This window comes from Bubalus bubalis, chromosome 7, assembly GCF_019923935.1.
Source record: "Bubalus bubalis isolate 160015118507 breed Murrah chromosome 7, NDDB_SH_1, whole genome shotgun sequence".
In the NCBI taxonomy this organism is placed as follows: domain Eukaryota; kingdom Metazoa; phylum Chordata; class Mammalia; order Artiodactyla; family Bovidae; genus Bubalus; species Bubalus bubalis.
In genome coordinates this window covers 15794952-15809146 of record NC_059163.1, presented here as the reverse complement: position 1 = coordinate 15809146, position 14195 = coordinate 15794952, and the positions used below count along the sequence as shown (strand labels likewise).

Genomic DNA, 14195 nt, shown 5'->3' with positions numbered 1-14195 from the left:
CATTTTGTGTAAACCCCCAAAGGAAGAACCAGAAATAGGCAGAACATATTCTCCAAGGGGATCCTATGACAACTCACAATCCACACAAAAATATACATATGTTAACATCACACACAAACATTCCCATAAGCCCCGCCAACAAGATTCATTCATCAGCTCTGCGCTCTCTACTGGCCGCTCAGGGAGGCAAGGTGTAGTCAAACCAACAAGCCCCTACTTGGCACGTGCGATGTCACCAGTTGGCGTGGGAGCACCGTGGAGATCCATGGGTCCCGACGGCCCAGGACTTAGAGTGGCTTCTTCATTCACCTCCAAGAAAGCAGTGGTCTCTCTGGGAGAAGTGGATTTCTTCCTATGGCGGGCTTCTTGACAACTGGGCTTCTCGTTTCCATGTTTGTTCTTCAATCTCCTCTTGTACATCTTATATGCTAAATGTTAAAACACACCAGTACTTAAAAATCACTTTGGCAAAGACTATAATTTGGTAACATTGTACATGGGTCAAAACTCGGGGGGTTTGTTTGCTTTGGATCACGTATGTATAAACACATGGGGAAAAATAGGAAGAAGAGAAAACTAGAACAAAATAATTCAGTGTATCAGGATGGCTATTTCTGTCTGGAATGAACCTTCTGTGATTGAGACACTCATCAGATTGCTGACAACTCATCCATACATCCATCTATCCATCCGTTCATCCAGTCATTCATTCATTCAATCAGCAACTCCTGTGGATTGCTTACTATGGATCAGGTGCTCCCCTGGTACTTTTGTGACTGGGAATGGACCAAGCATATTCCTTCAGAAACAGTCTCACCATGAGAAGGTATTAAAATTTGGATCTAAGACCAGGGTTTTACTCTTCTAGAATATATCTTGTGGGAAAATTAAACCCTGGTGTTCCTTATACTGATTGTTCTGTCAGTAATCAGTATATAATCAGTTTTATGAGTAATCATTGAGGCTTAGTCGAATCTGTTCTGTGACAACAATAAATTCACAATGGCTAAGATTAATCTATCAGTCTACATATTTTAAATTTAACTTCTGTGAACCTGAATAATGATAGGGATGGGTAAGCGCATATCTGCTGTGCTGTGCTTAGTTGCTCAGTCATGTCCGACTCTGCGACCTCTGGACTGTAGCCTGCCACACTCCTCTGTCCATGGGATTCTCCAGGCAAGAATATTGGAGTGGGTTGCCATGCCTTCCTCCAGAGGATCTTCTCAACCCAGGGATCAAACCCAGGTTTCCCACATTGCAGGCAGATTCTTTACTGCCTGAGCCATCAGAGAAGCCCAAGGACATATAAATGTATGTTTTTTAAAATGTATGTGTATGCATTGTATTTCACAGCCATTCAGCACAATTCTTAGTCACAGAAGTACTGTGAAATAACATTTGGAATATTTCTTAATAAAACATAAATGTCATTTTTGAGATTAAATCATTGCTCATGGACAGTTCTGAAGAGTGCATTGTTTTTTGCAAAGCATACTGGTTTATAAGATCACTTTCACAGTTTTTTTTTTAATATTTTTCTGTGAAACTTCCATTTGTGGCACAGGCTCTTGTTTATCCATTTTATGTTCCCTAGAAATGTCATGCTAAAAATGTATCGCAAGGGCAGTCCCTATAGATTCATGTCGAAAAAGGAGTTTGTGAACTGGGTGAACAATTTTCAGTCAAGCCTACGCACTGGGGGCTTTACGTACCAGCAACCATGAGAAACCCATCCAGCATCTGGAAAAGTCCATAGGCCAATGTGAAGCTAAATATCTGGACCAGCTGCTCTGCAGTGAAAGATAACTGCAGCATGGTGAAGCACATCTGAACATTCTGAGTTCCAGTTTCTAAGGAAATTGTCCTGCACCTACCAAGACAAAAATTTTATGCACCAGCAATAAGGATTATACAAAAACCTTCTCTTATATAGTAATAAGTGCAAGCCATGAGCTGAGACTACCAAAAGTGCTTACTAAAAATGCTTCAATAATTATTTGCTGAGTACCTACTCTGTAGGCGGTCTCTTAAGAAGCACCTCTTGAATGGGGCTCTACCAACCTTCCCCTGGATACACAGAAACAACACACGACCAAGCATGATGACGGGTCAGGGAGATGGTGTAGAAATTCAGAAAAGAGGCGTAAATGCCACTTTTAGAGAAGGCTTCACAGAGGAAGGGTGGGATTAAAGGATGGAAAGGGAAAGAGGCATTTAATGTGGGAAAATGGTTGTTTGGGGACAGGCATGAGTGTGGCCTGGTCAGTAAGCACTGCTTATGCTCTAAGCCAGCCTGTAGGAAGTGAAGGACGAGGAGGTGAGAATGGAAAATTGAGTCAGAGACAAAACAGTGTAAACTAAAGAATCTGCCTGCCAATGCAGGAAACTCAGCTTCCATCCCTAGGTTGGGGAGATCCCCTGGAGAAGGAAATGGCAACCCACTCCAGTATTCTTGCCTACAAAATCCCATGGGCAGAGGAGCCTGGCAAGCTACAGCCTATGGGGTCGCAAAGAGTCGGACACGACTGAGCAACTAAACAGCGACCTAAATGACACTTAAAAATAAACAGGGCTTCTCCAGTGTCTCAGTGAGGAATCTGCCTGCCAGTGCAGGAGATGTGGGTTCGATCCCTGGGTCAGGAAGATCCCACATGCTGCGGGACAACTAAGCCTGGGAGTCATGACTACTGAGCCAGTACGCTAGAGCCCAGGAGTCACAACTGCTGAAGCCCACTCTCCCTAGAATCTGTGCTCCACAAAAGGGAGCCCACAGCACTGAGAAGCCCATGCACCACAACTAGAGAGTAGCCCTCATGGCAATGAAGACCCAGCATGGCCAAATAAATAAAACTATTTTTTAAAAAAAGAAACATAAAAGTCCTATGTGAAAACCAAATGTCTGCAATGAAGTCTTTGGGGAAAGGGTTTAGTAATAAGTTTTGTCTACTTTTCTGTTTGATTTGTTTTCAAAGGAAGAGAGGAAGGGAGGAAGGAAGGAAGAGCAGGAAGGAGAAAAAAGGAAAACCTAGGCAGGACCTTGGAGGCTGGGTTAGGCAGTTCCATCTTTTCCAATTTCCAAAGGGCGTCTTGAGGTTTTCACAGATGGCAGAAGAGGACAGAGACATTTGATAAGGCAGCTCCTCTGCACACACTGGCTTCCCAGGTGGCTGTAGTGGTAAAGAACCTGCCTGCCAATTCAGGAGACTTAGAGACAAGGGTTCAATCCCCGGGTCCAGAAGATCCCCCGGAGAAGGGCATGGCGACCCGCTCCAGTATTCTTGTCTGGAGAATCCCATGGACAGAGGATCCTGGTGGGCTGCGGTCCATGGGGTTGCAAAGAATCGAACATGATGGAAGCGACTTAGCACGCTATGCAAACTGGACTGAGATGTGAAGGTAACCAGGTGTGTAATGTGGGAGTAAACCTATCATCACTAGTACAGGGCAAATTCAGTGGCCCTGATTTTATTTCTAATTATGCTGTTTCTTGTTATGCTTTCTGCAGATTACTCTCAGTTCTTTCAGAGACCTTGTCCATAACTTGACATGATTAAGCTACACAGCTGTACCTCACACCTGGACCATTCACAAAGCAAATGCAGTATCTCAGTCCTGATATTTCTCAAGCTATCAAGTGTGGAAAAAAACAAGACTGTTGACTACACTCTGCCATAGGAATCCTTCTCTCCAGACTCAATTATATTTCAAATACTCAACAGTCTGTGTTCCTAAGGACAGTCAGCCCATGGATTCAACCAGATCAAAAATATTTTGGAAAAGAAAAATTCTGCAAGGTTTCTGAAAGCAAAACTTGAACTTGCCTCGCAGGCAACTATTTATATAGCATTTACATTGTGTTAGGTATTATAAGTAATCTAGAGACAAGTATACGGAAGATGTGCATGCATGCTCAGTCACTATGTTGTGTCCAAGTCTTGCAATCTCATGGACTGTAACCCGCCAGGCTCCTCTGTCCATGAGATTTCCCAGGCAAAAATACTGGAGGGGGTTGCCATGCCCTCCTCCAGGGGATATTCCTGACCCAGGAATTGAACCCGCGTTTCCTGTACTGCAGGCAGATCCCTTACCATTGAGCCACTTGGGAAGACCTATGGAAGATGTACATAGGTTAAACGCAAACACTATGTTATTTTATATAAGGAAGTTGAGCACCCTTGGAGTCTGGTATCTTCAGGGGATCCTGGAACCAGCCCCCTGCAGATAGGACTATACTGACCTTGTAAAAAAAAACCCAGGTCCAAATCTTAACTCTGCCACATTCTGGTTCTATGAACTTGGTCAGGTTACTTCTCCAAAGGGTTTGCTCATCTGTAGAATGGGTAACCAAGAGTATCTACCTCTTAGACTTGCAGCAAGAAGTAAATGAGATACACTTGGCAGAGCCTCACTAAGTATTTGGTACCATCCTGAATGTTTCCCAAGTAGACAAAAACGTAAAGCTGATTAAAAATCTCCCACTTCATGTTTTTAAATACATATATGTGTCTATTCTGTTTCTTGAATACAATTTTACTAAGGATCAAAAGAAGAAACCCTAGAATTTAAATGAGGAGATCTACATATCACAGTGGATTTCCTCTTAAACTGACAATGTTTGTGCTGTGCTAAGTTGCTTCAGTTGTGTCTGACTCTTTGTAAGCCTATGGACAGTAGCCTGCCAGGCTCCTCTGTCCATGGAATTCTCCAGGCAAGAATACTGGAGTGGGTTGCCATTACCTACTCCAGGGAATCTTCCCAATCCAGGGATCAAACCCATGTCACTTTCCTCTCCTGCGTTGGCAGGCAGATTCTTTACCACTAGCACCACCTGGGAATCCCCAACGATGTTTAGGTTGTAAACAAAGTACCAGTTAACATGAAAAAAAAAAAAATTCCCAAACATCACTTTGGGAATTTAACGGCACAGCTTATTTTTCAATAATACTTTTCTGATTTTAAAAGTAGTATATAAAAATAAATAAATAAATAATAAAAAATAATAATAATAAAAGTAGTATATATTCATTATGCATCAAAAATTTTAGATAATATATCAAGGAAATATTAAGAAACTAAAATTATTCTTCATCCCACTACTCAAAATTAAACATTTATCATAGTGGTGGTTTAGTCACTCAATTGTGTCCGACTCTTTGAGAGCCCATGAACTATAGCCTGCCTTCCAGGCTCAGCTGACCATGGAATTTTCCAGGCAAGAATACTGGAATGGGTTGCCATTTCCTTCTCCAGGGGATCTTCCTGACCCAGGGACCAAAACCCATTTCTCCTGCATTGCAGGCAGTCTCCTGCATTGTAGGCAGATTCTTTACTGACTGAGCCATGAGGGAAGCCAAAATATTTTTGTTTATGTGACTGCACAGAGTTTTAGTAGTGACATGCAAACTTTTAGCTGCAGCTTGTAGGATCTAGTTCCCAGGGATTGAACCCAGGCCCTCTGCATTGGGAGTGAGGAGTACCAGCCACTAGACAACCAGGGAAGTCCAATTAGCCTATGGTATATTTCATCCAATATTTTTCTAAGCATAAAATTTTCTATTTTCTTCTACAAATGGGAATCAAAATGCATACTATTTCCTGCTCTTTTTAAACTTATTTCAAGTATTTTCCAAAAGCGTTAAAATGGATGAATTATAGTACTCACATAGACACAGTCATGAATTAAATATCTCTCTTTTGTCAGATATTTAAACTGTGTCTATTTTTTATATTCACACATAACACTGAAATTAATATCCTTGCACATCAGTATTTGTGTGTTTATCTGATTTGCTAGCTTCAGGACAGATTTCTAGAAATAAAATTACTGAATTAATAGCTATAAATATTTATAAGGCTGTTGATATGACTAAATAGCCTTCCAGAGAGTTTGTGCCAAATTATGTTCCCACCAACACTGTATGATAATGCTCATCTCATCAACAGGCAAAACAGTATGGAGTGTTATCATTTGTAATATTTTATAATGTTTATTTCATGTAAGGATGGGCATGATAAAGGCCAGAAATGGTAAGGACCTAACAGAAGCAGAAGAGATTAAGAAGAGGGGGCAAGAATACACAGAAGAACTACACAAAAAAATCTTAATTACTCAGATAACCACAATGGTATGGTCACTCACCTAGAACCAGACATCCTGGAATGTGAAATCAAGTGGGCCTTAGGAAGCACTGCTACTATCAAAGCTAATGGAGGTGATGGAATTCCAGTTGAAGCCATTTAAAATCCTAAAAGATGATGCTGTTAAAGTGCTGCACTTTATGTGAGCAAATTTGGAAAACTCAGCAGTGGCCACTGGGTTAGTTTTCATTCCAATCCCAAAGAAAGACAATGCCAAAGAATGTTCAAACCATACAACTGCACTCATTTCACATGCTAGAAAGGTTATGTTCAAAATCCTTCAAGCTCAGCTTCAGTAGTATATGAATCAAGAACTTCCAGGCGTACAAGCTGGATTCAGAAAAGGCAGAGGAGCCAAAGATCAATTTGCCAACATTCACTGGATCACAGAAAAAGCAAGAGAATTCCAGAAAAAAAAATGTCTACTTCTGTTTCACTGACTATACTAAAACTTTTGACTGTGTGGATCACAACCAACTGGAAAATTCTTTAAGAGATGGGAATACCAGACCACTTTACCTGCCTCCTGAGAAACCTGTATGTAGGTCAAGAAGCAACAGTTAGGACCAGATATGGAATAATGAAATGGTTCAAAGTTGGGAAAGGAGTATGACAAGGCTGTATATTGTCACCCTGCTTATTTAACTTATATGCAGAGTACATCATGTGAAATGCCTGACTGGATGAATCACAAGCTGGAATCATGATTGCCAGGAGAAATTTCAACAACTTCAGATATGCAAATGATACCACTCTAATGGCAAAAAGTAAAGAGGAACTGAGATTTCTTGATGAGGGTGAAAGAGGAGAGTGAAAAAGCCGGCTTAAAACTCAACATTCAAAAAACTAAGAGCATGGCACCTGGTCCCATTACTTCGTGGCAAATAGAAGGGGGAAAAGTGGAAAAAGTGACAGATTTTCTTTTCTTTGGCTCCAAAATCACTGTGGACAGTAACTGCAGGCACGAAATTAAAAGATGCTTGCTCCTTGGAAGGAAAGTGATGTCAAACTTAGACAGCATATTAAAAATCAGAGACATGACTTTGCCAACAAAGGTCCATATAGTCAAGGCTATGGTTTTTCCAGTAGTTGTGTATGGATGTGATAGTTGGACCATAAAGAAGATTGAGCACCGAAGAACTGATGCTTTCAAACTGTGGTGCTGGAGAAGACCCTTGAGAGTCCCTTGGACAGCAAGGTGATCAAACCAGTCAATCCTAAAGGAGACAACCCTGAATAATCATTGGAATGACATCCCACTTGTGGATGGGACTGGTGATAGAAGCAAGATTTGATGCTGTAAAGAGAAATATTGCATTAGGAACCTGGAATGTCAGGTCCATGAATCAAAGCAAATTGGAAGTAGTCAAACAGGAGATGACAAGAGTGAACATCGACATTCTAGGAATCAGTGAACTAAGATGGGCTGGAATGGGTGAATTTAACTCAGATGACCATTATATCTACTACTGCGGGCAGGAATCCCTTAGAAGAAATGGAGTAGCCATCATGGTCAACAAAAGAGTCTGAAATGCAGTACTTGGATGCAATCTCAAAAACAACAGAATGATCTCGGTTCGTTTCTAAGGCAAACCATTCAGTATCATGGTAATCCAAGTCTATGCCCCGAGCAGTATCGCTGAAGAAGCTGAAGTTGAAGAGTTCTTTGAAGACCTACAAGACCTTCTAAAACTAACATGCAGAAAAGATGTCCTTTTCATTATAGGGGACTGGAAAGTAAAAGTAGGAAGTCAAGAAACACCTGGAGTAACAGGCAAATTTGGCCTTGGAATACGGAATGAAGCAGGGCAAAGGCTAATAGAGTTCTGCCAAGAGAATGCACTGGTCATAGCAAACACCCTCTTCCAACACACAAGAGAAGACTGTGTGTGTCTTCTCTTTGAATGTGTCAACATTCAAAAAACTAAGAGCATGGCATCTGGTCCCATCACTTCGTGGCAAATAGAAGGGGGGAAAGTGGAAAAAGTGACAGATTTTCTTTTCTTTGGCTCCAAAATCACTGTGGACAGTAACTGCAGGCATGAAATTAAAAGACGTTTGCTCCTTGGAAGGAAAGTGGACATCACCAGATGGTCAACACCAAAATGAGATTGATTATATTCTTTGTAGCCAAAGATGGAGAAGCTCTATACAGTCAGCAAAAACAAGACCGGGAGCTGACTGTGGCTCAGATCATGAACTCCTTATTGCCAAATTCAGACTTAAATGGAAGCAAGTAGGGAAAACCACTAGACCATTCAGGTATGACCTAAATCAAATCCCTTATGATTATACAGTGAAAGTGAGAAATAGATTTAAGGGACTAGATCTGATAGAGTGCCTGATGAACTACAGACTGAGATTCGTGACATTGTACAGGAGACAGGGATCAAGACCATCCCCATGGAAAAGAAATGCAAAAAAGCAAAATGGCTGTCTGGGGAGGCCTTACAAATAGCTGTGAAAAGAAGAGAAGCGAAAAGCAAAGGAGAAAAGGAAAGACATAAGCATATGAACGCAGAGTTCCAAAGAATAGCAAGAAGAGATAAGAAAGCCTTCCTCAGTGATCAGTGCAAAGAAATAGAGGAAAACAACAGAATGGGAAAGACTAGAAATCTCTTCAAGAAAATTAGAGATACCAAAGGAACATTTCATGCAAAGATGGGCTCAATAAAGGACAGAAATGGTATGGACCTAACAGAAGCAGAAGATATTAAGAAGAGGTGGCAAGAATACACAGAAGAACTGTACAAAAAAGATCTTCATGACCCAGATAATCTCCATGGTGTGATCACTCAACTAGAGCCAGACATCCTGGAATGTGAAGTCAAATGGACCTTAGGAAGCATCACTATGAACAAAGCTAGTGGAGGTGATGGAGTTCCAGTGGAGCTATTTCAAATCCTGAAAGATGATGCTGTGAAAGTGCTGCACTCAATATGCCAGCAAATTTGGAAAACTCAGCAGTGGCCACAGGACTGGAAAAGGTCAGTTTTCATTCCAATCCCAAAGAAAGGCAATGCCAAAGAATGTTCAAACTACCGCACAATTGCACTCATCTCACATGCTAGTAAAATAATGCTTAAAATTCTCCAAACCAGGCTTCAGCAATACGTGAACCATGAACTTCCAGATGTTCAAGCTGGTTTTAGGAAAGGCAGAGGAACCAGAGATCAAATTGCCAACATCTGCTGGATCATCGAAAAAGCAAGAAAGCTCCAGAAAAACATCTATTTCTGCTTTATTGACTATGCCAAAGCCTTTGACTCTGTGGATCACAATAAACTGTGGAAAATTCTGAAAGAGATGGGAATACCAGACCACCTGACCTGCCTCTTGAGAAATCTGTATGCAGGTCAGGAAGCAACAGTTAGAACTGGACATGGAACATCAGACTGGTTCCAAATAGGAAAAGGAGTACGTCAAGGCTGTATATTGTCACCCTGCTTATTTAACTTTATGCAGAGTACATCATGAGAAACGCTGGGCTGGAGGAAGCACAGGCTAGAATCAAGATTGCTGGGAGAAATATCAATAACCTCAGATATGCAGCTGATACTACCCTTATGGCAGAAAGTGAGGAAGAACTAAAGAGCCTCTTGATGAAAGTGAAAGAGGAGAGTGAAAAAGTTGGCTTAAAGCTCAACATTCAGAAAACGAAGATCATGGCATCCGGTCCCATCACTTCATGGCAAATAGATGGGGAAACAGTGGAAACGGTGTCAGACTTTATTTTTGGGGGCTCCAAAATCACTGCAGATGGTGATTGCAGCCATGAAATTAAAAGACGCTTACTCCTTGGAAGGAAAGTTATGACCAACCGAGACAGCATATTGAAAAGCAGAGATATTACTTTGTCAATAGAAGTCTGTCTAGTCAAGGCTATGGTTTTTCCAGTAGTCATGTATGGATGTGAGAGTTGGACTATAAAGAAAGCTGAGTGCCAAAGTACTGATGCTTTTGAAATGTGGTGTTGGAGAAGACTCTTGAGAGTTCCTTGGACTGCAAGGAGATGCAACCAGTCCATCCTAAAGGAAATCAGTCCTGAATATTCATTAGAAGCACTGATGCTAAGCTGAAACTCCAATACTTTGGCCACCTGACACCTGATGCGAAGAGCTGACTCATTTAAAAAGACCCTGATGCTGTGAAAGATTGAGGGCAGGAGGAGAAGGGGACAACAGAGGATGAGATGGTTGGATGGCATCACTGACTCAATGGACATGGATTTGGGTGGACTCCAGGTGTTGGTGATGGACAGGGAGGCCTGGTGTGCTGCCGTACATGGGGTCGCAAAGAGTCGGAGATGACTGAGTGACTGAACTGAACTGAACTGATGCTGTAGTTCCAATACTCTGGCCACCCGAAGCGAAGAACTGATTCATTTGAAAAGACCCTGATGCTGAGAAAGACTGAGGGCAGGAGGAGATGACAGAGGATGAGATGGTTAAATGGCATCACTGAGTTTGAGCAAACTCTGGGAGATAGTGGAGGACAGGGAAGCCTGACCTGGTGCATTCTATGGGGTTGCAAAGAGTCAGACACGACTTAGTGACTGAACAAGAACAACAGTATTTAGGTATTATATACCCCACATTGTAATGATAATATTTAAGATAAATTCCTATTGTATTTCTTGAATTTGTCCTATCTCCTCTTGCCCTTTATAATTAACATTTTCTAAAAATTTGGCACAAACAATAGATAAATGCTTAATCTTTGAATCCTTGCTCATCCTCTAGAATGATCTCTGTATTTAGTGAAACCATCTCACCCATCCTCTTAAACTATCAGACTAAGAAGAGAAGTGTGTCCAGATTGCAACAAGTGGTTTGAAACCAAGGCCAAATTGATGGGAAGTTGTAATTTGTGAAATTAGGATTGGCATATTGACACCATTAATGAACGATCCCTGGGTTGGGAAGATCCCCTGAAGAAGGGAAAGGCTACCCACTCCAGTATTCTGGCCTGGCGAATTCCATGGACTGTATAGTCCATGGGGTCACAAAGAGTCGGACACAACTGAATGACTTTCACTTTCACTTTTTCATTTATGTGAAGAATTACTATGATCTTTCCACTCTCTTTTGGAGAAGGAAATGACAACCCACTCCAGTATTCATGCCTTGAAAATCCCATGGACGGAGGAGCCTGTAGGCTACAGTCCATGGGGTCGCAAAGAGTCGGACACGACTGAGCGACTTCACTTCACTTCCACTCTCTTTACGATGAGTTGTCCTGTTCCACCCACTTTATAAGGCAAAACTCTTTGTGCTTCCAGACACAGACAGGCAACAAAGTCTGCCAACAGCAATGTGTTTAATTTGTCCTCTTTATAAAAGTTTATGGATAATTTAACTGTACCTCTGCCAAGATTGGTGGGTAAGAAGTGCCAGGAGAAAGCCTGTGGCATGGCCAATCAAAGGAAAGATGAAACTGATCATCAGAAGAATGATGTCTGAATTCCAAAATTCTTTCATCAGCACCATACCAGCCCCTGTGACGACCAAAAAGAGGAGTCCACCAGCAATGGTCCCGATCTAAGACAAATCAATAAAAGAGGTATGCGTGAACATCATGGTCTTTTTGCAAAGTCCATCACTGCTCTAAAAGCCTTGAAACCTAGAAGAGAGGAACAAAGAGAGGACTTAGAGAACCACCAAATCCTATGTCATTTTACAGATGTCCAACGTGGTCAAGTGACTTAGCTGAGGAGCTAGAATTCGATGAAGTTCAACACAAACCTAAGTCTTCTTATTTTATGATCGGTACCTTTTTCCTTTCAAGTGGAAGATTTTGCCAGAAGAATTGGGTAGTGAAATTTTTCATGGATAGGACAAATTTGTGAAATAAGGGGAAAATCTGTTAATAAGCATCCAACACCTTCACACAGGGCTTCCCTGGAGGCACTAGCAGTAAAGAATCTGCCTGCGATGCAGGAGACATGAGAGACGTTCGATCCCTGGGTTGGGAAGATCCGCTGGAGGAGGAAATGGCAACCCACTCCAGTATTCTTGCCTGAAGAATTCAATGGACAGACGAGCCTGGCAGGCTACAGTCCATAGGGTCACAAAGAGTATAACACAACTGAGCTCCTCTGCACACAACCTCTCGGACCCCACCCTGGAATCTGTTGTCTGAGATCTGCCCTGCCCGACCATCCACCACTGTTTTCCCACCACCCCTTCAACTGCCAGAGATTTCTTACAGCATTGATTCCTGTGCTTCTCTCCACCAAATGAAATTTACCAATGCTTCATTAGACCACCTGAGCTAATATTAATGTAATATGAGAGATACTGACAGATATCTCTATCTCTCCCAAATGAATACTCTCATACTTTTGTTGATCAACAGTTAAAAATTAAACAAAATTTTTTTCCAAGAAAGGAAGCAAGACCCAGAATATTGGCAGAAAATCAGGATCTTGGCAAGTTCCCACACACATCGTGTATACAGCAAACTCTTCACCAAGCGACAGCATCAACCTTGATTTCAAATGATTCGGGGTGTGGAGAACCAAAGCAAAATAAAAACAACCCAGCGTACCTTAGGTGTGTCCTGGGGTCAAAATCAGGGAAACACTGGGCCTCCGCCTAACCGAAGATGCCACAACACACTAAGGCCTCTGAACTTTCTACCAAGAGAGGGATCTCAGAGTTTAAAATCTACCAAAAGCAACTGTCCAGAAAATAAATTAGATCTATGTTGATGTCTGGCAGAAACCAACACAATTCTATAAAGCAATTATCCTTCAATTAAAAAATAAATAAATTTAAAATTAAAAAAAAGAAAATGAATCAGATCTAAAATTAAAAGAGGACTAGGAACAGAGAATGAAGACATCCCAAAATGATGATTAAAGTGTCCTAATTTTAATGAAGATGCTCTAAAATATAGTTATACACATTATTAAATATTTTCTGCCACAACTCCTATGGAATAGCCAAAGGGTTTAGAATTTGCTCTTTATAAACATATAGAAAATATTTCTCCAATGACACTGATGAACTAGTAGAGGATTTGGAAATGCCAAAACCATTATTTTTTTTGTTAGGTACTCTTTTAAGGAAGTAATTCAAAATAGAGTACTTGAAAAGTAAGAGGTTCCTGGGACTTCTCTGGTGGTCCATTGGCTAAGAATCTGCCTTCCAGTGCAGGGGACACAGGTTTGACCCCCAGGTCAGGGAACTAAGATCCTACATTCCACGGGGCAACTGCTGAGCCTGGGTGCCACAACCAGAGAGCGACCCATGTGTCACAACCAAGGACCGACACAGCCGAAGATAAATAAACAGGGAGAGGTTCCCGTGATCAGACTCTTTCCTGTTGTTTTGTAAACAAAATTATAACCACCCACTGCCACCCTGGAAATTTTCTCCTACTGAAATAACCGTAAAGTCACCATGTCCAATCCACACACATACCATTTCATCCTTCCCCCAGTTCCCTAGGAATTGATTTGTCTGCCTCCCAACCTCTCTTCTCTCATTCTCCACCCCCCTGGAGGAAAGGTGGGAGTGGCTCAGTCTCACGCCAAAATGGAGAAGCAGCATCCATGCAGGCGAATGGAGTGGCATGTTCTGCCAGGTACAGCCAAACACCAAGCTTAAGCTGAACCAAGGTATAATCCTCAAACTAAAAGAAGCTAAGATTTCATTTGCCGAAATTCCAATTAGCTCCGAATGTTTCTTTCTTTATAAATACAAAAAATAACTAAAACATTTTTTAAATCTTCATGAAAGCAGCATATATTAAAAGGGTAAAAGCATATATCTTCTAAAACAATACATACTTGGAATCCTAGGGGAGGGACACCATTGTTAAGAATGCCTTCTTTCAAGCCAGATAATTTTTTAAAGCCATTTAACGAGGACATTTGCTTGTTTCTCCAATAAACTAAAGACAACCCTAAGGAACTATATTTAATGTCCTTGACTAACCCATAATGAAAAAGAATATAAAAATGAATATATATATATATATGTAAAACTGAGTCATTCTGCTATATACCAGAAATTAACACAACAATGTAAATCAACTATACTTAAAAA

At 41.3% G+C, this 14195-nt stretch overlaps 1 protein-coding gene across 3 annotated transcripts in view; it reads right to left on the bottom strand.

Annotated features, from left to right (window-relative positions):
- The window catches only part of SLC10A6 (solute carrier family 10 member 6), a 76327-nt gene that overhangs the window by 1628 nt on the left and 60504 nt on the right, over positions 1-14195 (bottom strand). For all 3 annotated transcript variants that reach the window (XM_045166268.1, XM_006055373.4, XM_044945680.2), the window contains 3 exons: positions 11506-11681; positions 1716-1873; positions 218-428 (listed from right to left, as the gene is read on the bottom strand). In XM_045166268.1, the coding sequence (XP_045022203.1) occupies positions 218-428; positions 1716-1873; positions 11506-11681 (545 nt within the window). The remainder of the gene's footprint in view (positions 1-217; positions 429-1715; positions 1874-11505; positions 11682-14195) is intronic.